At 30.3% G+C, this 22744-nt stretch overlaps 3 protein-coding genes across 4 annotated transcripts; 2 read left to right on the top strand and 1 right to left on the bottom strand.

The window, feature by feature from the left end:
• Positions 1 to 1981: 1981 nt before the first annotated feature.
• On the top strand, positions 1982 to 6871 carry LOC137836850 (methyltransferase). 2 transcript variants are annotated; one of them, XM_068645612.2, is made up of 9 exons: positions 1982 to 2219; positions 2314 to 2414; positions 3085 to 3186; positions 4653 to 4757; positions 4907 to 5011; positions 5273 to 5411; positions 6095 to 6210; positions 6288 to 6344; positions 6548 to 6871. In XM_068645612.2, the coding sequence occupies exons 1-9, from the start codon at positions 2072 to 2074 to the stop codon at positions 6620 to 6622; spliced, it is 948 nt and encodes a 315-aa protein (XP_068501713.1). In that variant the 5' UTR covers positions 1982 to 2071; the 3' UTR covers positions 6623 to 6871. The 2 variants fall into 2 exon arrangements, 1 of the variants encoding a protein (XP_068501713.1); XR_016520410.1 differs by having other exon boundaries at positions 1991 to 2219; positions 4911 to 5011.
• A 4852-nt stretch (positions 6872 to 11723) lies between these two features.
• Positions 11724 to 13498, top strand: CLE25 (CLAVATA3/ESR-RELATED 25). Its single transcript, XM_068645611.2, has 2 exons — positions 11724 to 12245; positions 13208 to 13498. The coding sequence occupies exons 1-2, from the start codon at positions 11959 to 11961 to the stop codon at positions 13245 to 13247; spliced, it is 327 nt and encodes a 108-aa protein (XP_068501712.2). The 5' UTR covers positions 11724 to 11958; the 3' UTR covers positions 13248 to 13498.
• Positions 13499 to 16493: 2995 nt separating this feature from the next.
• Positions 16494 to 19068, bottom strand: LOC137836851 (inactive LRR receptor-like serine/threonine-protein kinase BIR2). Its single transcript, XM_068645613.2, has one exon. The coding sequence runs from the start codon at positions 18742 to 18744 to the stop codon at positions 16924 to 16926; it is 1821 nt and encodes a 606-aa protein (XP_068501714.2). The 5' UTR covers positions 18745 to 19068; the 3' UTR covers positions 16494 to 16923.
• Between the last annotated feature and the right edge of the window lie 3676 nt (positions 19069 to 22744).

The following is a 22744-nucleotide window of genomic DNA, read 5'->3' as shown; positions in this document are numbered from 1 at the left end:
AGTCATATTTTTACTAGTTTATTACCTTAATTTTTTAATGATTTGTATTAAGTAAATTCTTAAATGTGTTTATGTGAAATGTGAGTGTGAAAATTGAATATAACTAATTATGCATTATTTTAAGAAAATAATATTATGTTGAAATGGTTATTTTATTATTTAATATATGAAGTTTTAAGTGACCAATTCAATAAGGCATTATTCTATAATTTTTTTTACTTTGTGTATTTAGAATAAAACTATAGCATCAATGATAATTAAAACATGTACGAATTAATTAGAATTACATATTACCTTTTGGTATATAAATAAAATGAATGGTGCAATGTCTACAATTATACATACTATTATATTAATTAATTATAAGAACAAATAATTAATCATATCCATAAATGCTTTATAATAATGAATTTAAGATATTCTTAAACTAATAAACATATAATTTAACATTATTTATTGTATAAGTAATTGATATAAATTATTATTAGTATGATGATGATTTCATGATATATTTTTTAGCTCAGGTACTTGTTTTTAGGGTATTTAATTTTGAGTAAAATCAGGGGTGTTTTTTAATCATAGGCTTTCAGTGGTGTAAGTTTTATGATGAAGTGACTTAGGTATTTTATTACGTATAAGGGTTGGATCACATCTGAAGTGATTCACATTTATTTATTTTTTATTATCGATAAAAAAAATGCTATTAGTATAAAATTAAATAAACATAAAAATTTCACCTTTCTTAAAAATTCATCATACATCTAATTCCAAATCATTCATGTCTTTATATTTGCTTCATCATACATCTTATTTACTTTCAATATTCTCAAATTATAAGATATCTTAATATTCTCAAATCATAAGATATCTTAAATTAAAAAAAACTAGATTCACACATGTAATTGAAATTCCACATTTCAAAATAAATCATTCATCAACTTCCTCTTTTAACACACAATCTCTTTCATCAACCACCAATACACCATGTTTAACTTTAATTAACTCAAAATCATTATTCAAAACACATTATAACATTTACTTTCATTTAATTAATGTTTAAGCACATATCACAATTCCATCAACTTGCAATTTAATTCATTAACTTAAAAGTCAAATTCCACAATTAACCAAAGAATACACTCAACAAGCAACCAAAACCTTGACTAAAGTATCCAATTAATTCAAATTTCATACATGCAACCTTATAATTTCCTCCCAAAATTGTTCCAATTAAACAAACATCTCATCCCAATTTTAACAAAAAAAAATAAAAAATAAAAAATATTTTTCCTTACCTATAATCCTAGTTATTCTCTTTAACATAAGAAGCTCAAACATTTTCATAAAAAAACTCATCATCAAAATGAATGTATTACTATTGGTATAGACTAACAGAAGTTCATTTTTATCCATAAAACTATATATATAAACATCTTTAGACATGCATGTAATTAGTCCAGTGAAGGAAGTATGGAAAACTTATTGTATTATTAGGAATAAATGAAATTTAAATAGTTAAATTTTTTATTTATATATTTTTAACTTAATTAATAAAATATTCATATTTCATCTTATTTAAATAATTGTCTTGGGCAAACTATTTAATAATACTTGAATTTAAATAAATTAAATTAAACCATATTACATAAAATATATAGTTACTTTTATCACTATTACAAATATTATGAATTTTGTTTTAATTTATTATTATGCTGAAAAAAAATGTTGTGTTTCTCTATAATAATAATAAAAAATAAAAGTTAAACAGTAATGAGTGTTTTTTATGAAATAGTTCATAAAACTTAAGAAAAATTAATATTAAAAAGCAAGAATTTAATATAATCCAAATAATATTTTATTTTATTATTAACTAAAAATATTTTTACTAAATTTTATGTGATATTAATATATTACATGAAATATTTTTTAGCCTATTTTTTAACTCATAAAAGTTGTAACAGAGGAACAAAATACATTTTTGATACAGTGTTACCTCACTGAAACTTATCTATATTTTTTTCTTTCTCTTCATTCAACCTCTTCTGCTTCTTATTTCTTCTAAGCTTTAACAATGGCGGTTTTGTCGCCTCCAACACTGTCGCCACTGCTTCTCAACACCAAGTCAGATTTCGGCTCACCACCATCGTTACCTCTTCTCCCCTTCTCCTCCTCCACACCCACCACTCGCTTCTCCTCACACCTCTCCGTCTCTTACAGTAGTAAGTTCGTTCTTACCACTTCACCCACATGGAAAATATTAAATTTTCATGTTCTGAGATCAATGGAATCTCTTCTTTCTTCTATATTTTGCAGAATCCGAAAGTGGGTTGGGCAGTGAGCAGAAAAAAATCTTGCTTGAGCGCTATGGCTACGATGTCGATGCTGACGAGTACTTTTCTCACTCGTCTTCTAAGGTCCCTTATGCTTGAAAATTCATGTGCCTTATCATGTCTCTATAGGACAAACCGCCAATTTGGTCTCAAGATATTGCCATTTCTCTTAAGTGGTCTTTAAAGCAATCATATTGTTGAAGTAATTCTCAAAGTATTGAACATTTATCACTTTAGTCTTAAGTGTATGTTTTAATTTCAGTTAGGAGAACTCACATGTACTTTTACCCCGGCAGCAACAAAATTCAGTACATGTTTGATTAGAGTTACAGAAGTACTTTAGCGAATCTTCTTTGCAAAATTATGTGTTTCAATATATGAATTGATAAGGAAAAATTTGTTGCTGCTGATTATAAAAAAAATAAAGGAAACATTTGTTGCTTCTGGAGTCAAAAATACTTTTGAATTCTCGCAACTTTAGTCTAAACATATTCTTGTTCATATTGTGCATTGGAATTTGCTCAACAACTTTCCCAATTTTATCCCAACATTGTTGATATATTTAAGTAAAGTTCAAGGATCAATTTGAAAAGTCTTTTAATATTTTTGGATTACTTAAGGGCCACTTTGGAGAGTACAATAGTTCAAGGATGAAACTAGTGGTTAACTATCTTAATAAAGGCTTTTGAAATTGTGTTCTGTGAATTTTACTGTGGTTTCCCTTTTGTTTTATCTTCTGAATGCAACACTTTAGTCCAAGAGGAGAAAGGAGCCTCTAAAAAGAAGAGGAGGGAAGCAAGTAGAGGATCCACCAGAGGACCCCAAGCCTCCTCGTACTACCCATAAATTGCTTCAGGTATTCTCATTTTAGGACTTGCATCTTTTAGAGTGCTATCTGATGATGAAAATAGATTGCTAGTGCGTGTTTGTATTTTGTAAACAAAATTGTGAAAGTGGTGCATTCCAAGTAAAATGCACCCAACACTCTACAGCTGTTTAATTTAACCCCATTTCCATGCTTTTTTTTGGCTTCCAATGTAATTTAAGATGGCTTCACTCTAGTGTATGATGAATTGTCTTCATTTCTAAGGGTTTTAAGATAGTAGAGATGTACGAGATTTCTTAAAATTTGAGTTTGAACATAACTGAGCTCGAAAAACTAGATAATAGGGTCTGGATTATCATCCATTTATATGCACTATTTTGATCTTATATGAACCCCATCACACCAAGGAACTAAACATCTCGAGTGTGAAATTTTGGACTAGAACATCTGCAATTGTGAGTAGTCTAATAACCAGCCCAATACGACCTGCAACAACCATTAAGACAGATGATTTTTATACCATCTTAGATTTTAGATTTAGGATTAAATCAACCTCAAAAGCTAGTCTATAGGGCGAGGTTTTCCCTCCAATTATATATGTGTATCTATATTATTTTGTCTATATTATTCATGGCTAGCCAATGTGAGATTTCCAATGGGATTTATCACTTTCATGTTATAATACTCTCCCATATTTATGGGCTTCATATTTTCCTCCTGGAAGGTCATTCGTGGGATACATCAGTATGACTCTACCGTATTCGGTTCTTAACTCTTTAAAATCTTAAGTTGGTTATTTATTAGATGAAAATGAAAGTGATGACCAGTGGTATGGTTATCAGCTCTGTTTCATCTCAAAATATATATCTAAAAAATGGTATGGTAATTTTACTCCATTTCTTTCTTCCACCCATTGTTGCCTAGGTATGTTTTATCTCTCTAATATAAAAAATTTAACACTGCCAGACCTATTTTTGGTTGTGAACTATATATCATATGAACATTTTATTGTTTTATTCTGTTTTGAATGTTATGTTCAAGTCTTAACTGCTTAAAGTAGTTAACTTGTACAGCAAATTAATGTAGTACATTCAGATATTTAACTGTCGTCTTCTTTTACTGATATTCATGCTTTTCTTTAATTAGTCAAGTGCTTTTTTCGTTTCATTCACTTGCCTCAAGACATTAAAACCTTAATGGGAAATGACCTTGATTTACTGATCTTAAGTCCTATAAAAAATAGTATTTAAAAAATTATGAAAGTACCCTTGGCCTTTATTTCCAGTGACTAGAAGCCAGGTTGGTTGGCTTCAAAAACAACGGAGGGGTGACTAAATCTGAGTCCTACAGTAACAATGGGTGTTTGGCTAGTTTTTAGTTTAGCAAATTCATTTCTAAATCAATTTTGGTGCGGCTATGATTGATTGTGGAAAAAGTGAATATTTTTAACTTTTCTTGGCATAATTGATTTTGGGTGTGAAATGGACCCCACATAGGTTCTTGGAGGAACAGCTCGAAGAGTGAAGCTACTCTCACCAAAGGGCATGGATGTACGCCCCATGATGGAAGTGGTGAAAGGTGCAGCCTTTGATATATTACAGGTACCAGTTCCATGTTTATCTCCTATGTAGCACTAGCACACTGTTTTTTTGCTAATTAACTACTGATGTGGGACATATCATTTAGTCTGTACAATTTTATTGCTGTTACTTTCCTGTTTATACTAATAATTTCATTTTTAAATACTAAGGCAGCTGGTGGCTGTCCTGCAGCGTTGAGGCCTGGTCGGTGGTTAGATTTGTATAGTGGCACAGGTTCTGTTGGAATTGAAGCGCTTAGCCGAGGATGTTCTGAGGTATTAATGTTTTCAGTAACAAGTTTACATTCACTATAACTATAGAATCTATAGATAGTGAGTTTTGTGAAATTATGATCACTTATCAGATTATCTGAGATATCTCCTAAGTTACAGACTCAGCCTTCTGTTGAGATATGGAATTAACAGATTTTCATCAAGTTCAGATGCTCAAAAGGATTTTCAATAATTTGTTTTTTCACATTTTCCTGAACAAAATGCTACTCTTTCCTGAATTCCCTTGTTTCTATGATTATTCAGGTACATTTTGTTGAGATGGATCCTTGGGTTGTATCATCTGTTTTACGTCCAAACTTAGAGGAAACTGAATTCCTTGATGCTTCAGTCATACACACTGTCCGTGTGGAAAAATTCTTTGAACGTGCAGAGCAATTTGTAGGTATGTGTATCTTTTCCTTTCAATTCCATTGTATGCATATGATTGTTGTGGGATTTAGGGGTTACTCAAAATTATTTATAACACAAATACTTTGACTTTAATTAGAATGCATTGAGAGTACAGAGATTTTTTACATTGTCATCTATCATCGATTGCCATGTATGATAAGATTGTTATAATAGTTATTTAAAAGTTACACTTAAGATGATTTCTAATTGTTTGGCAGTGTAATAATCTTTACACCGACAATGAAGCAAAATTTAAAGTCAAATGTTTTTATGGCTGGAAGTATGAAATGTTTGATGCAAAAAGTATTGCCAGTATAAGGATTTACCAGAAAAAGTTTTAGAAGCCAAATTTACTTTATTTGTTCATTGTTTAACTACTGTTCATACTCTTATTTATGAAAATGGAATAAATATTCCATCATTATCTTTCACCACTGACAACTACCAAAGTGAGTAAGCTAATACTAAAAGAACCATGATACGTTGGCTACCCACTTTTTTTTTACACCCACATAACAATCCTCAATACTATTATTTTAATAATTTTTCACGTCATTTAATTACAAATTTACATCAGGGGTTGTTTACAACTTTTCGGTTGTCAATATATATTTTTTCATGCCAAAACTAACATAATTTCATCTGCTGTTGTAAATTTGAATTGTTTACATGCAGGTAACACTGGCCCATTTGATTACATTAGTGTCACCCCTCCATATACACAAGTTGACTATGGGGTACTGATGAGGCAAATATCTGAATCATCCTTGATTGGAGAGAACACGTTTATTGTGCGCACTATTTTCATACCTTCAATATTTGTCATCTTATTGGTCTTCTTCTTACTAATTTTCATGTTCTGAATCAGGTAGTTGAGTATCCTTTAAAAACTGACATGCTGGATTCTTGTGGAAACCTTGTGAAGGTAATTTAAGTAACCAATACTGTATCTGCATAGCATGTATATGTACTAAGTGTAAACCATTAATTTTTCTTGATATTCTTTTACCCTGATGAGGTGCAGGACATGGGACCTGTATTCATTAATTTATGTTATGCAATACTTGTGGATTTTAATGATATTGAGTCCAATCTGAGCTGTTTAAGGGGATGTGTGTGTACATACAGATAACCGACAGACGGTTTGGCCGGACGCTCTTGGCGATTTATGGACCGACATGGTCCCAGAAGAAGAGGAGATGACACATTCAAATGCCACAGTTGCAGTAAAGGCTGAAAAACATGCTGGTGCAATATTTTATCTGTTACAAGGGTCAACAGGATTAGTTTTTGACACCTATCTTACTTCTTCAAAAGCTGTCATAGTACACAGTCTAATTTGTTCCCTGCAACAGGCCATGTTATGTCATGTAATGTGGTGAATTATAAGAACCTTGTATTCTTTGTTATTATGATATGTGATCCCTCTTCAGCAGGAAATTTATTTTTTAATTGTAGATTAAGGTTCCATTAGCCAACAGTGGTTGGTCACAGTAGAAGTGGATTGTGATTGCAAAAGTGAACTTTATCTACACTATTTAATCATTCTAAGAAGGGCTATAACTACCACTCAGAGAGAAGTGATCAAAAATAGAAGGGAGAAAATGTAGTGGTGAATTTTTGGATGAGGAGGAAGAGTCTATAGTGAAGAAAGTCTTGTTAAGAGGAAGAGATAAGCAGAAAAGCTTTGATTCTAAGGTTCTAGATTGAAGTGTTTATATTATTGAAGAATGATAACAACACTCTTTAATACTCTCTAATACCTTTTTTGTAATTGACTAAAATTTGTAGGAATATACAAAATTTGACATACATTTATATCAAGAGAGATTCCTCAAATGAGAAGACAAAATTAACTAAAATAAAATTTACCTGATGATAAAGTGAGTATTGTTGGCACTCCTTTCATTGATCTGTTGATTGTGTTTGGTTCAGCATACAAGGATCCATATAACACAACAAATAAAAGGGTTTTCAGGGGTGATGTGCATCCATGGCTCCACAACACTAATCCAAACATGCAGGTAGTTCAATACTTGATATATATGTCAAATTGTTTGTTTTCCTTATTGAATATTGTACCTTTGATTTATATTCAGTTGATTTCAACACATAACCATATCTTCCTTTTGATCTCTAGTTTTCATCCTATAAAAACTGTCTACAGTTCATGTTATACTAAAGAACCATGAGCTTTTGAAGTCCTTGTAATTCATCCATTAAAATTGAACAGAGAAAAGAGGTTTTGCTGGGGAAAGGTTATGCTAAATTACAACAGAAAACGAAAAAGGAAGACCCCTTTTCCCCTCATAACCTTTTGGTATTTAAATTTTAACAAAAGTAAGAGATTAATCATATATGTGGTTGTGTTGAAATTGAGCATAATGATATGATACAATGTAGTGACGAAAAAACCAAAAAACATCACGTGTATGTCTTCAAACAATGTAGTCACAACAATTACGTAACCTTAGAATCACGGGGAAAAAAACATAATCTGTCAAAAGCTGCTTTTCTCATCTTTCTTTAAGAAAAATTACCCTCTTTTCTCTTTACACTTTTTGAATATATACAAACATATACTATTAGTAGTACTAATACTACTTAGTACTAATACATTATGGTAGAAATACTTGCATGAATAAATATTGTGATGACCGATGATTGTTGTTACTTAAGGTAGCTGCATGACCAATGATTATTGTTACTTAAGGTAGCTGCATAACTGAAAATATCAAATTGCATAGTAATATCTAATATGAAAGCTTTATAAAAAAAAGTGATTAATGTTTGAGAAACTAGATTGATCTACAAGAGAACTAGATTGATCTCTTAACATTTTCTTTCTCTTATCATTTCACTAATTTATCACATCTTTTTAGTTTCTCTCACTTTTCTTTCAATTTCTCACTTTTTCTCCTACTCATGCATCCCATTTTGAGATATAAGTTCATCATCACCCCATATTTTTAGCAATAGTTTCTCATCCAAAAACCAACCATGCTAAACATGATGTAATTTGATTAAGATCTCAAACCACAAAAGAAAACACAAAACAAGAGACTTATCTCGTTATATATGAAAAACTCATGTCAAAACAAGTCGCATAAAGTTTCTCACCCACTAACACTTCATTCATTGAATTTAGACTTTCTTCACTGTTGAATGTGCTTTCATTCATTTGTTTCACACTATGCAATGACAAATCCAAACACCATGGTAATTAGAATAAGCATTTACGCACCAAATTATGTCTTTATTTTTTAGTGATTATAGTTATATTTATAGATAGATATACATAAATTTTTTAATTAGACAATTTTATTTTTTAATAAATAAAAACAGTTTTTTATTTAATAAAAATAAGTAATTAAACAACTTTTCTCTATTTTAAATAACTAAATAACTTTCTATTTAAAAATTACTATCAGATACATTTTAATGCCATTATTACAAAAAATAATATATATATATATATATATACACACACACGTGTGTGTTTTAAAACTGTATTATTTTAATGTAATAAAAAGATACACATATTAGCAATAACATGTATTTTTGCTAGTTATTAATAAACATAATACTAATTTCGATAATTGTATTAGGTGAATACATTATTTTTAGAATTTTATCCTTATTGTTTTTAAAAAAAGTTTCTTTTATGATATTGTGATATCTATTTTTATTTTTGTATATTTTTAAAATTTATTCAAGAAATAATGAAAATAATTGCATTATTTTTTTTTTGTATAAATATTTTATATGAGAAGTGTATAATTTAATAAATTCTCAATTCGGCTCTGTACATAAAATCTTTGTTAAATTGATCTTTACACCTGTAAAATGTTACTTATTTAGTATGTATTACTTTGGTTGTTACACATTTAATGTAAAGTAGTTTTAATTTATCATAGCACATTCTTAATTTGCTCTCCTTAATTTGATCATTGCAAATAAATAACCAAATTAAAAACATGATACATGTATAATGAACAAATTAAGAATATATCACATGCATATAATCAAATTAAAAAATCTTGAGGTGTAAGGATGATAAGAAATAGATTAATAATTTTTAATTGTGCATATAAATTAATTTAGTAAATATTTATGTTAGAGATCTGACGTTGATTAGAGATAATGTCATTTCTCATGTATATATAAGTATATACAAATTTTACTTTACAACTTGATTTTATAAGAACTTGATCTTATAAGGTTGAGTTAGATTTAAGTTTACTTTTTATTATGATATTAATATAATTTAAACTTTATCCTAATGAGAGTTTATTAGTCTTATCGTGTTATTTGTTAATTACAGATTTTACATCGACTAAAGATAAAATCAATTAATAATATATAATGAATATAAACTTAATCTTATACAAGGTTGAGTTAAATTTCAATTTTAATTTTTCATCTGTTCATGTACAAAGAGTCTCGTCAAAAAAATATGTATACGTTTTTAACTTATTTGAAAAGAGGACAAATAAAACCAAAAATAACGCTTATGGAATTAAGAGTAATGATAAAAAGAAAACACAGATAACTTTTTTCTGTTTACTTAATTAATTATATTTTAGTGCGTAAATAATTTTCTCCAGTTTGTCATATTAGTTTATTTATTCCACTTAATGCTTATACAACTTCCAAGTTCTGAATCCTTGTTTTCAGGGATTCCTCCAATACTTGAACAAATATTTAAAAAGAAGGGTAACCCATTATTTAACATCAAATAATAAAATATAAATATACCTGTTACCTTAAAAAGACATAATAACTATAAATTTTTATGTTATATTAAGAAAATATAATAAATATAACTTTTTTATGTTGAAGACAAATATAATCAAACCTGCAGGGCCACCCTATTTCCATCACTGAAAAGAACTTCAAATCAATTTATACTTTTTTTTTAAAAAAAGAATAACAATAATGAAGCACAAAATAAATTGGAATGATTGGTTAAATTAGTAGGGTAGAGAGAACTTCTTAAAAATTAGGGGCCCTTAGACTATAATAATGTAGACTACTATATATAAAACACTATTTTTCTATAAATTAGTTTAAAATTTTAAAAATGTTGATTTCACATTGAAGAAACTTGAATTGAAAATTTATGTTGTTTTGTTCCTTAGATTAATGTGATGAGTGCTAAAGTTTCATTTGATGAAGAGTTGAAGGTTTTCAATTTTTCATTTATGCAAAGTACAATAGTGAGAGTTAAGAGTAAAAGAGATGAGAGTGAGATCCCTTTTTCAAGTTGCATGAAAATGCACAAACCCAGTAAAAGAGAGTTCAAGTGGACACTTTTTTTACATCTAAAGAGCCTCATATAAGTACCTTTTCTCATTCATTTTGGCCTTTTATGTTTGTCCATGCTCCCTTCACCCTTTCTCCCAATTCCCATTTTCCATTTCTCTCTCTTCTACTCCCACACATACTATCACTTATTGGCTAGGTTTAATTATGATAAACTATTATCACAAACATATCTAATTTACATCATTACAAATTGTTCTAAATGTCTTTTTTTAAATGAAAATCTGTCAGGTTATACATCATTATGCAACTTGACGTTTCAGCTAGGCTAACACCTCATATGTTAATAAAAACGATACATAAGTAGACTATACTTATTCATAAAAGAATTCTAAGAACAAACTAGATAAAACATGAATAAATCTTAAATTAGTCAACTTATCAGCACACACATTCTCTTCACGAAAAATATGAATAATCTTAAACCTGATTTTTCCACATTGATTAAAAAAAATATTCTATCAATTACTAAACATTCTAAATGGTTTATTTACATAATTATAAAACTCATTTACATTATTAGCATACTTGAATGATATTGTATTCATCATTGCAGAGAAATAACACAAAATGTGTCATTATTACTATACCTGGAATTTCCTTCCAATTTCAACAATCTATATTTGGTGTCTTCTATCAAAAAGCCTCCAAAAGCTACCACTATAACTATTTATTCTCTAAAAAATATATTTCCCTTCTATCTTAATTTAAGAATGTCTGAAATCCATAGAGCAGAGGAATCTAAGGATTTCAGCAGAGTTGTTTTTTTGGACCAATGGTTGAAAGGGTTTGAACAGACCAAAGAAAGAGGGAGTGGGAGAGAGGTTCTCAATAATAGAACCAAAGTTCTTAAACATCATATAATTTGTATTAATTTAATGCTTTTGTTATTTTTACCTAAGAAAAAAGGTACATATAAGGTGTCATAGTTTTGATAGAAGGAGTACTTGTAGACTAAAAGTATTGAAAATCTTTTCCACACACACACCATAGAGAACAGTTTCTGTTGTCTGCCTTTAAATAGAGCAAGTTTCTCTAAGCCCGCCAAGTTAGGAATCAGAGATAGTCCTTCCCTTCTGCTCTTTCTTTCTTTTCTTCTCTTTTCTCTCTCTCTTTCTTCTTCTTCTTCTTCTTCTTCTTCTTCTTATATCATCTCTGTGTGATCAATGCCACAATGTTGCTGAAACATTCTCACCCTCTTGCCTTAACTTGCCATGGAAAGTCACACTCATAAGAGGGGTGAAGAAATGGGTGCTGGTGGTGTTATGAGTTGTAGAAGGTTGCTTCTTGGAGCCTTGGTATCTTTAGGAGTCATCTGGTTTGTGTTCCTTGCTATCTCAGAGAACCGTCACACAAAAAGAACAGTGCTAGTTCCAATGAATGTTATCTCCAAGCATTTGAAGTTGGTCAGCATGCAGAGGCATGGCTTGCATTCAAATTCTAGACTCTTCATAGTGAGCAAGAGAAGAGTACCAAATGGACCTGATCCAATACACAACAGGTACACACATTTATGATCTGTGAAATGCTTTATGATGATGCTTTTCTTCATCTAATTTGCATGGCTCACCACATTAAAATAAAGAAAAGAAATTGTGGGGTGTTAAGTGTTTTGGTAATAGAGTCTAGAATGCAAATAAATCACAGTAACAGTGTGTTTGATTTTACATTTTTCTCAAGAACCTACATGGTTAATTGTTTGCATTCATCTTAGTTATTTGATGTGAGATTGAAGCAACACGTGCATGCTTAATGCATCTCCAAACACATGTTTGGAAAAAGAAGAAACGTGTGTTCAGAGATACATTAATTCATGTCAAATTATGAAAATGAAAGCAGAGACAACAAATAGTTACTCTTGGTTGGACTCATGTAACATGAAACCAAACACATTGCATGAACATGAGATAGAAAGACAAACCTTAAAATTTGGTTGTCACATGTTGAAAGGAGGTTAAATCAAGAACATAGACAATGTTGAAGTTGATTCAATTCATTAGGCATAGCACTTAGCAAAAGGGGACTCATACTTGATAATTTTTCACTCTTTATCAAAAGCTCCTTTAACTAACAATCTTTCTCTTATTTTCATGAGAAACCAAAAAAAGACATCGGGTGAAGAACTGTACCACTTTAGTTATTGGGGGAAAAAAGAATTCGGTGGCTCCTTTTCCTTTCTATGGAAAGCTTGATTAATTTATTGGAGGATCATGAACTACTTTTAACCTCATTTTGAATTTAACAATCCAATTCATGTCTTATTTGAAAGTGGAATTTTTTTTGCTTCCTATTGATGATGTTATTGTTAATTGTTTTGAGGACCCATTATGATGATCATCACACTATTTCACTGTGCACTGCATAATTCTGCCGTACCATGGAATTTCATGTCATTTCATTTCTATTCACATCGTTTGGCTCACCTCTTTGTCTGTAATTATTGTGTATGGATGAATTATTCAGAAGAGCAGTGAAAACCAGACAGCCACCTACACAAGCCTGAGCATTGCATTGTGAAGTTCCACACCAAGTTTCAGGACAAATCATAGAAGATTTTTTGCTATTCTCTTGTGGAAGAAGAATTCAGAGTGTGTTCTATAACATAAGTCTTTACTTGTTACATAGTATGATTGCAAGTGCTTTTAGAGGTTATAAGTGTGATCCTCATTTTTTTTTCTTCTCTTTGAAATGTACCCTTTGATGGTGTTGTAAATCAAGGCCTTAGGAAATGAAGTAACCAAATTTTGGATGCAATCCAATTATGTTCTTAAATTCTCAAAGTGAAAAAAAAAAAATGTGCAATCTATGCCTACATCTGAATTAGTGAAATAGTGGGTGTTTTTCTCATCATTCTTATCCAAAAAATTACACGTGAGAACCTCGAGAAAGACTACCCTTTTGAAGGCTACACAGCATACTATTTACTTTTTCTTCTTGTTTATGAAAAAAAAAACTTTTTCCCTACTCAAATCGAGAGTGAGGGAGAGAGGTTTATCTGGGTTTATGGATATATAGGAATATGTTGTGGAGGAAAAAACAAAGACAAAACATTCCAATTTTTGGATTATTTGGAGCATTACACAAGAAGAAAGGCCAAGTCTCCATGCATCATATTATTAGCCTTTAATTGTTTAAGTAATCTTTGGGAATTCCTTTTATGGTGGCACCCTCTTTCAAGTGCCTTGTGTTCAACAAAGCACTTTCCTTCATTTAAAGTTCATACATATAAACAATTCCTTTTCATTCTTCTCTTTCCTTGATCAATGCATCAAAATAAACATGGCTTCTCTTTGCCCTGCCATGTGGACCTCTAGTGATGCCACTCAGTTACTATGTAAGATGACAGAAAAGAAAACACACACACACACACACATATATATATATATATATATATATATATATATATATATATATATATAACTGGTAGCTCAACTGTAGGGTGTCAAATAGAGAGTCTAGAATAGCCTCAAATATAGGAAGGTTCCTACCACAGGATTTTTCTAGTGCCTGCTTTTGTTGGTGAAACTACACATCTTTTTTGAAATCTTGGAGAAATGGTTTTTGTAGTTTTTTCATTAATATTGCTATTATAGATTATGGAGTAATGGAGTGAGGGAAATTCAGGTATGGCACTAAAGCCAAATCAGCAAAGGAGCAATCCCTGGCTGCTGCTTTTTCTTTATCTTTGCTTTTTCTTTCTGGTCTGATTTTCTATAGATTCGAGAAGGATGTGACTTGGTCCAAAGTAACTGAGATTCAAATTATGAATCTGCTTCATTTTTCTTCCTCCATTGCATGGGAGACAGATTCTCACCCCTGCCAGTTTTTGTTTCTCTTTTCTGAATATATTGGCAGATGCAAAACCAGATGAGTCTGCTCAAATGGATCACACTGTGTCCTACATGTCTTTCTTTACAATTATCAACACCATGTGGATCCTTAAGGAGGGTCCCACTTCCTCCCTTCTCTAAATTCTACTTCCTAATGTAGGTAATTCTCCCACTACCTACACCCAACATTGCACTTAACATCACCATAGTATAGTTACCATGTAATTCTGCCTCTTGAAAATATGCAATGGCAGATTCTATTTTCAAGATTGTATGAATGAAATAGTATTAACTTTTAAATGTGTGTTTATTTTGAGTATTTTCTGATTTCATTTCCAAAGAAAATAGAAAAAAGAATGAAGGATGTGTGCTAGATAGAAAAATAGAAAGTGTTATCGTGTGAGGGGTTGAAAAAATAGTATCATCATTAAGCCATTGAATCTCCTCTTTCGATTATCGTCTTCTTTTCTTCATACGTACATCTTTAAAAGATTATCTGACATTTAAGTAAGTGTTTGATATTCGTGTAGTGTCTATTTACAGTATTTGATGGACTCTTTCACTCTTGTACCTTGATTAAGACGTGTATCACAATTAGCATTCACATTACTTAACTTAAATACAATTTAACTACCATTAATTAATTAGATGACACATTAAGATTACATTTTGTTTTTTCCTTTTCTTATGTGTTTATCCTATAAGCCATCATAATTAGTCTTTTTATCAGTACTATTAGATCCTCACATTAGTATCATGAAAATATTCTGTGATTCTCACTGTATGGATACTGGGTTGAGAATAATAATAATAATAATAATAATAATAATAATAATATATCTTTGATTAAAACTGAATGAGGGGACCCTTGAATTGTTTGTTTATTTGAAGTGAAATTTCCACATTCCTCCCACAAAATACGCAACATAAGGTTCAAAGTCATATATTTAATCATCTTATTTAAGACATTGCTTTGCTTGATTGCAATGATCCACATAAGGTGCCATCACCCTTTACTTTTCCAAGCTATGAACATTGACCCAATAATTTTCATTTTCTTAATTGCAGAATTTAGACAAAGAAAATTCTTCCACACCAACTATGTCTTTTGACCACCCACAAAAGTGATGGCTTAGACCACAAAAGTGTCTTACCATTTATATTTTATTTTTTTCACATAAATATAAATTTAAGAAAAAAAAAGTGAATCAAATTGCTAGTGTTAAACAAGCAAAATTGACTGTATCAGACTAAAAAGACCAATAATCTATGAAAAATTTGGATTAGATTGGTTTACACTTCTCACATGAAAGACACTATTCTCTTGATTGCAGAATGTTTTTCCAAAAATGTTTAAGGGTTTATTTCCACAAACTATTTTATGAGATTTTTTAGAAGAAAAAAAAATCTTCTATAAGCCAAAATTAATTTACGTACAAATTAAATTACATTATAGAAATTCTTTAATATATTCTCCATTAAAGATTTTAATTTATTAATCTATACTCAACCCAAATTTCTTTGATGTTTATCAGGGAAAAAGATTACGTGTCTACAAAAGTGGTTGTTGGCTTGTTTTATCCTATTTTATATATATTCAAATCAATAATTACTCTTTTAATATAATATTTAAAACACGTAATTAGATGTTATAAGTTATTAATATAAAATTCATTTATATTTTTTAATAATTATTTAAATTCAAGAAAATCTATAAATAAATTATAACGTAAAAAAAGTGTTTTGACAAAGCGTTACAGAGAAATTCTTTCTATAAATTTATGTTGGACTGATCCCACATTTAAAATTTGCGTGAAGCAAAATAAATGAACAATCCAATTATCACACATTCCAACACAAGCTACTAATGGATAATAGAAAACAGATAAAGAGTTTAATTAAGTGATTATATTATAAAATTCACTGCAAATAATAAATAATTTTCATAACCTCAAATAAGATCCATATAAGATGAACTCTTCTATACAGAAACTGATGCTTCAAACTTTGCAATGAATTAGATGTTACAGAGAAGAAGAACATGTCCAAGTTGTTGGTGTCTTGAGGACAACAAGTGTATATATTTTGAGGTTTGTTTGAAATCCGAGGTGTGTTCCAAACATGTTGGACGTGATTAGAGAGATTGCATTTGGACACAACAAACAGTGAAACAAATAGGTCTCATAAAATCTATCCTACCAGAAAGTTTATTATATCATACAATACAACTATACCTGATTCATTAGGAAATGCTGAAACCATAAACATTAGCACCATCTCAGAACTCTCCACTATCATATAGCAATTCAATGAGAACAATCTCATCATCATCATCATCATCAAGAACTACTATGCTGCCTCGTTTTCTGGCTTACCAAAGATCAAGGGAAAGTCATCATCATGTTCAAAGAAACTCTGGTCTTTTGATAACCCCTTTAAGGAATGATAAACCTGGTACATAGACCACCTATCCTTGGGGCGAGAAACCACACAATTCAAAGCAATTTTCAGAAACTGAAGAATCTCCTCATCATGCCCTCTTCCACTCATGGCTTTATCAATGCAATCCTTCATCCTTCCCAAACTAGAATGCATGTTCACCCAATCCACCAAGCTACCCTTGAAATCTTCCTCCCCATTGCTCACATAAAGTGGTTTTTGGCCTGTCACCAACTCCAAAAGCAAAACACCAAAACCATACACATCCCCTTTCAATGAAGCAACCAAAGTGCTTGGATACTCCGGGGCGATGTAACCAATCTCCCCCAAATCTCCATTCACAAAACTACCATTTGAGTCTGAAGCCATGAGCCTTGCTAGCCCAAAGTCCATCAACCGAGCATCAAACTCCTCATCAACAAGAATGACATTGGAGCAAATGTTCTGCTGTATGATGGGAGGGTGGCAGCCATGGTGCAGCCATGCAAGCCCCCTTGCTGCGCCTAATCCAATCCTGAACCTCATCATCCAATCCAGCACCCCACCATTCTTGTGCAACAAGGAATACAAAGTTCCATTAGACATGTGCTTGTAAACCAACAACTTCTCCTCTTCCACCACACAGTACCCCAACAGAGGAGCCAGATTAGGGTGCCTAACCTGCCCCAACCGGTTCATCTCCATCCCAAACTGCTTCTCCCCAATCCTACAAGCATTCAACCTCTTCACTGCAAGCGTGGAACCATCTGGGAGATCAGCCTTGTACGTTGTCCCGGTTCTTGTTGCAAAAAGAACATTCTCCCCACTGAAATTGTTAGTAGCAGCCATCAAATCCCCCAACTTCACCTTCACAATAGGCTTCTGAAAGAGACTAACTTGCACAAGCTTATACCCTCTTAGCCTCAAAGCCCAATCACCAGCAGCACCCACGGTGGAACCAACCCCATACCCCTTCTTCTTCCTCTTCCCACTCAAATGGTACCACCACCACAGGCCAAAAGCCAGCAACAACGAAGCAGCAGCACCAAACACCCCAGCAGCAATAATAATAGCAAGATTCTTCTTACTCATCCCACCACACTTGGATCCAAGAGGACCCCCACATAACCCACTATTCCCCTCAAAGCCCTCCCTTTCAAACCCATGGAAAAACTCAGGAATTGTCCCACTAAGCCTATTATTGGCCACAGAAAACTTCTTGAGCCTACTCAAACTCCCCAACTCAAAGGGGATTGACCCAGAAAGCTGATTATCTGACAACATCAACTCATTCAAATATGAACAATTCGCAAGTGTGGGAGGAATAGACCCAGAGAGTTGATTACCAGACAAATCTAGAGAAACCAAAAACGGCATCCAAGTACAGATCTCGTGTGGGATCTCGGAGGAGAAAGTGTTTGAAGCAAGATTCAACCTCTGAAGGCTCTTCCCACAGTACTTCATAGCCTCGGGGATCCGACCCGAAAGTTTGAAATCTTGGAAGTCCAAACTCAAGACCCGGTTCTCCCTTTGGTTCCAGCAAGTCACACCCACGAAGTCGCAGATGAAACCCACGGTGGTGTTCTCGAACCGCCACAGGTCGAGGTGGCCCTGCGGATCCGACAGAGCTTCTTTGATGCCACGGAGACATTTAACGTCGTCCTCCTCGACCTGCGAAGAGCCGAGGAACACGTGAAACCCCAACAGGGTCAGAATAAGGAACGAAGAGGAAAACGTGTTCCTGCGATCCATGGAGGGGAAACGAGGTTGTGGGGTGGGGGAAAGGTTTGATTTTTATGGTGGGGTTTTGGTCTAACGCTGTTGGGCTGGTGCCATTGACTTGTGGGGTGTGAGAAAATGCAGAGAAGATAAAAAAGTGCAGAGGGAGTTAAAAGGGTGGAAGAAGGTTAAAAGGGCAATTGTTGGTGTTGTTTTTGAGCTCTGTATGCATACAACAGTGATGATTTGGTTAAGGAAAACACCTTCTTTGACTGCAGTTGCTGATTGGGAGAGCTTCTTTGACTCTGCTTTTCTTTCATTTGAAATGGATTCATACACAAATTTATTTACAAAAGTATGAATACAATTTGATACAAACAACACATTTTATTGTGGTTTTTATTCACATTTTTCTTTTTGTTGCATCAAGTTATGTTCTTGTTAAGATAATTAGTGTTTTTATTTGTCTTTTTCAATAGTAAACAAAACAAGTTGCTTTAGTGATTGTAACTTCACTGCATGCCTTTTTTAAGGTAATTTTGTTTGATGCACAGTTAGTTATTAAATGTAAACATATATCTTAATAAGGTAACAAGGATTTAAACATTTCTTAATGCAGTTTCTTGTGCTAGATTTGTGTTTAATGTGATTTAATATTATTTTATGTCAAAGTTCTTACTTCTGAAGTTTTCATTAAATAAATATCTTGTTAGATAAGTTTATCTTAGTGCAATTGTTCTTTCTAAGACATGTTATGTGTGAATTTTGTCTTGTGTTGGGTTTATGTTCAACATGGATTAAGATGGTAAATGACACATTATCTCTTTTTGAGTTTTCATCAAATCAAAGTCTTGTAAGATCTTAATATTTGTTTATTTTTTAGCTTAATTTTTTTTTTCTCATGTTAAATTTACTTTGAATGTGATTTAACAATAGTATAAAAATGTTTTTAGAAAATGTGATATGAATTACCACCCAATCTTGAGGGAAATAGAACATGGTTGCAATAAGATTATATCAGAGAAAACAATCCATATATTAATGTGTAAATTTATTTGTAATTAAATAGTTTCATACAATTGTTTAAACACAAATTATGACGTATAATAAGTTTGCAAAATTCTTACTTATCTTAAATTTTATATTAACCATAATTTTGGTTCAGTGATAATATAAAACTTTTTATAAGGTTCATAATCATTAACTTTTAATATTATTCAAATTAGACTGATCGATGATGGAGTGAACTAGTTTGTTGATTTGATTTTTTTATTATTTAGTCTTTATAACTGATAAAATCACAAATTGTAAAATTAATATTACATGTACCACTAATTTCTTTTTTAAAGTGATTGTTTTTCATTCAATTTTGTTTTAAACGTCTAACATTTAATTTTGACTAAAATTTAAGATATATCTTATTTGCATTATTCTATTTTCTATTTTTCCATTTTTATAGTACAAAATTATAACACTTAAATATTTATAATATAATTTTTTTCAGATACAATATATTAAAATTATATCATTTATATATTTTTTATTATTTTTTATAATGATATAAGACTTAGAAAATAAGAATTAATTTAACTGTGTGTATAAAAGGAGAGAGGAATTAACTTGTTAAATAAATTTTTTATTTTTAATGTATTTTAATATTCAGATTTTAAAAAAAATTCCCATGAATAAATTATAGTCTAACATTAAATAGACCTAACCTAGGCAAATTCAAAAGTGTGTTGGCCTATAATGTATTGGACAGACACCATTTAATAGCAATAGTTCCAGACCCAGCTAACATACATTAATATGAATGTGAGGAAAACTATGTATTTATTGCTTATATTTATATAAATAAATTATTCAAAATAATCACTACAACATATAAAACTTGGAAAACAAAATGTTCGTTGTGAATTTGGTGTCACACTTTTTAATATATTACATTTAAATAAAATAAATAAAACTTTTCTAAAACATAAATATTTGAACAATTTTCCAACAGGTGTTTTAATATTTTTTTTTTATCTTTTAACATTATCAACTCTATATTAAAAAACAATTACAACTCATCGAAATATAATACAAATAATACACTACTGAATTGAAATCAAATAAGTGAAATTAATGAAATATATAAAATAAACTAACGATCCTAACATTTAATCCAAAACACCTATATACCTCTTTTAAACAAATTAACATTATTTACAAGATTGATTAGTATTGACATTCTAAAATTATCAACAAGATAGTTTCTTAAAGTTTCTTTCAATTAAATTTTGTTTATTGCATAGTTACTTTCACGTACATCTCTAACAGTACAAGAAAATCAAGAAATAAAAATTAATTTTTAGAAATAAAAAATAATTAGTTGTCATAGTGATTAAATTAAATACCATTTTAGAGACTAACAAATTTTGGTTTCTTAATTAGTTTCTATTATTGTTAAATGATTTATAAATTAGTGTTTAATTTATTTTTTGTCTAAAAAAATAGTTTTATTTTATGATTTTCTTATAGTGTAATAACCTAAAACATTAATATTAATATGTTTAAAGTAATTTGATGCTTACACCATATCACACTTTTTTACCCCTTACTAATAGTCAATTCACTTAATCTCCAAGGTATAATTTAACATTAATCAACAAGTATGATACATTCATGTATTTTTCAAGTGTACCAATGGATCTAAGTAGTACCTTAATAGAAATCAGTATAAAAAATATTGTTATAGAACATTTTATAAGCAGTAAACCAATTATAGTTTTCTAGAATAAGATATAAAAAATACAAAGCCAATATTTCATAAAAGAAATATCAAAAGAACCAAAGAATTTTTGGACATTTTGGAGAAGTACGATAATCAAATGACTGAAATTAAGAATATGAAAATATTAAATAATTGTGATAAAAGATCTCTCTAAAACTGATTGAATTGTCTCTTCCAGTATCGAACCCTTTCACACTTCAACAATTTTACTATGCAATTAATTCAAATGATTCACGAGATTAATTTTAACTTGATTTATCGATAAGAAAATACCTTGATTATTTCATGAGGATCAAGTTGATTGTATAATTACATATGATAAAATATGCAACATTCTGTGCTTGCCTATGATGATTTAATCAATGAAGAATTTCAAATTTTATCAATCAACAAAACCATTATCATTCAAAATTTGTAATTAAAAAAACTAATTCCAAGTTCAATAACAACAATAAAGTTAAAAATTAAATCATAAGTGTATATCTTATAATTATGAACTCTTCATTCCCAATTACCAATTTTTCTAAAATATAATTGAACATAATTTCATTAACTGGAAAAAAGTTAAAAAAAAATTAAACATATCACTACATATTTATATTGTATACCATATATTTGATTTATATCCTATACATACATGCAGCAAAAAACAACAAGAACTAAAAAATACCTAAACTAAAGTTATATCATTTTCAAGCTGTTTTGTTCTGTTTTATCTTTAATATGTACGTTTTGGATTGAAAAAAAATTGAAAATTAAAGCTCATTCAGAAAAAAAGAAATTTTGGATTTCAAAAGATTTTTTAACACATATCAGAGTGCGTCCACTCTGGTCAAACCTACTCATCACCTAAAGATTCTGTCTGCATAATATGTGGGTTTAAATATGTTTTGGTAATTATAGAACATATCAGTTTTCGTTGTCTTTTAGATTTTTTTTTAAATTAACTTTTTGGACAGTTTTTTATAATTTTGGATTTTATATATTGTTTAGTGTTTGTAATGTATCCATTTTTAAATTTTTAATTCCCTGTAATATTTTGTCCATTTGAGTTAATCTCTAAAAAAATTAGAAAATATAAGAAAATTATTGAACATTACAAGAAAAAAAATACAAAAGTATAAATACCAAACAAAATATCAAGAAATAAAATAAAAGAATTTTTCTTAAATATTTCAACTAACTACTTTTATACAAAAGAGATATCAAGATACCAAGAACTACTTTTATACAAAAGAGATATCAAGATACCAAGAA

Source organism: Phaseolus vulgaris, chromosome 4, assembly GCF_051622355.1.
Source record: "Phaseolus vulgaris cultivar YP4 chromosome 4, ASM5162235v1, whole genome shotgun sequence".
NCBI lineage: Eukaryota > Viridiplantae > Streptophyta > Magnoliopsida > Fabales > Fabaceae > Phaseolus > Phaseolus vulgaris.
The sequence above is the reverse complement of the archived record's forward strand: the minus strand, read 5'-3'. Positions and strand labels throughout refer to the sequence as shown.

What these genes read in the sequence shown, in the direction of transcription:
- LOC137836850 (XM_068645612.2), top strand. Translation starts at nt 2,072, where the DNA reads ATGGCGGTTTTGTCGCCTCCAACACTGTCGCCACTGCTTCTCAACACC. An exon ending in CAGCCTTTGATATATTACAG is followed by an intron (nt 4,758 to 4,906) that starts GTACCAGTTCCA and finishes TTAAATACTAAG; the next exon opens with GCAGCTGGTGGCTGTCCTGC. An exon ending in ACGTGCAGAGCAATTTGTAG is followed by an intron (nt 5,412 to 6,094) that starts GTATGTGTATCT and finishes GTTTACATGCAG; the next exon opens with GTAACACTGGCCCATTTGAT.
- CLE25 (XM_068645611.2), top strand. Translation starts at nt 11,959, where the DNA reads ATGGAAAGTCACACTCATAAGAGGGGTGAAGAAATGGGTGCTGGTGGT. An exon ending in CCTGATCCAATACACAACAG is followed by an intron (nt 12,246 to 13,207) that starts GTACACACATTT and finishes TGAATTATTCAG; the next exon opens with AAGAGCAGTGAAAACCAGAC.
- LOC137836851 (XM_068645613.2), bottom strand. Translation starts at nt 18,744, where the DNA reads ATGGATCGCAGGAACACGTTTTCCTCTTCGTTCCTTATTCTGACCCTG.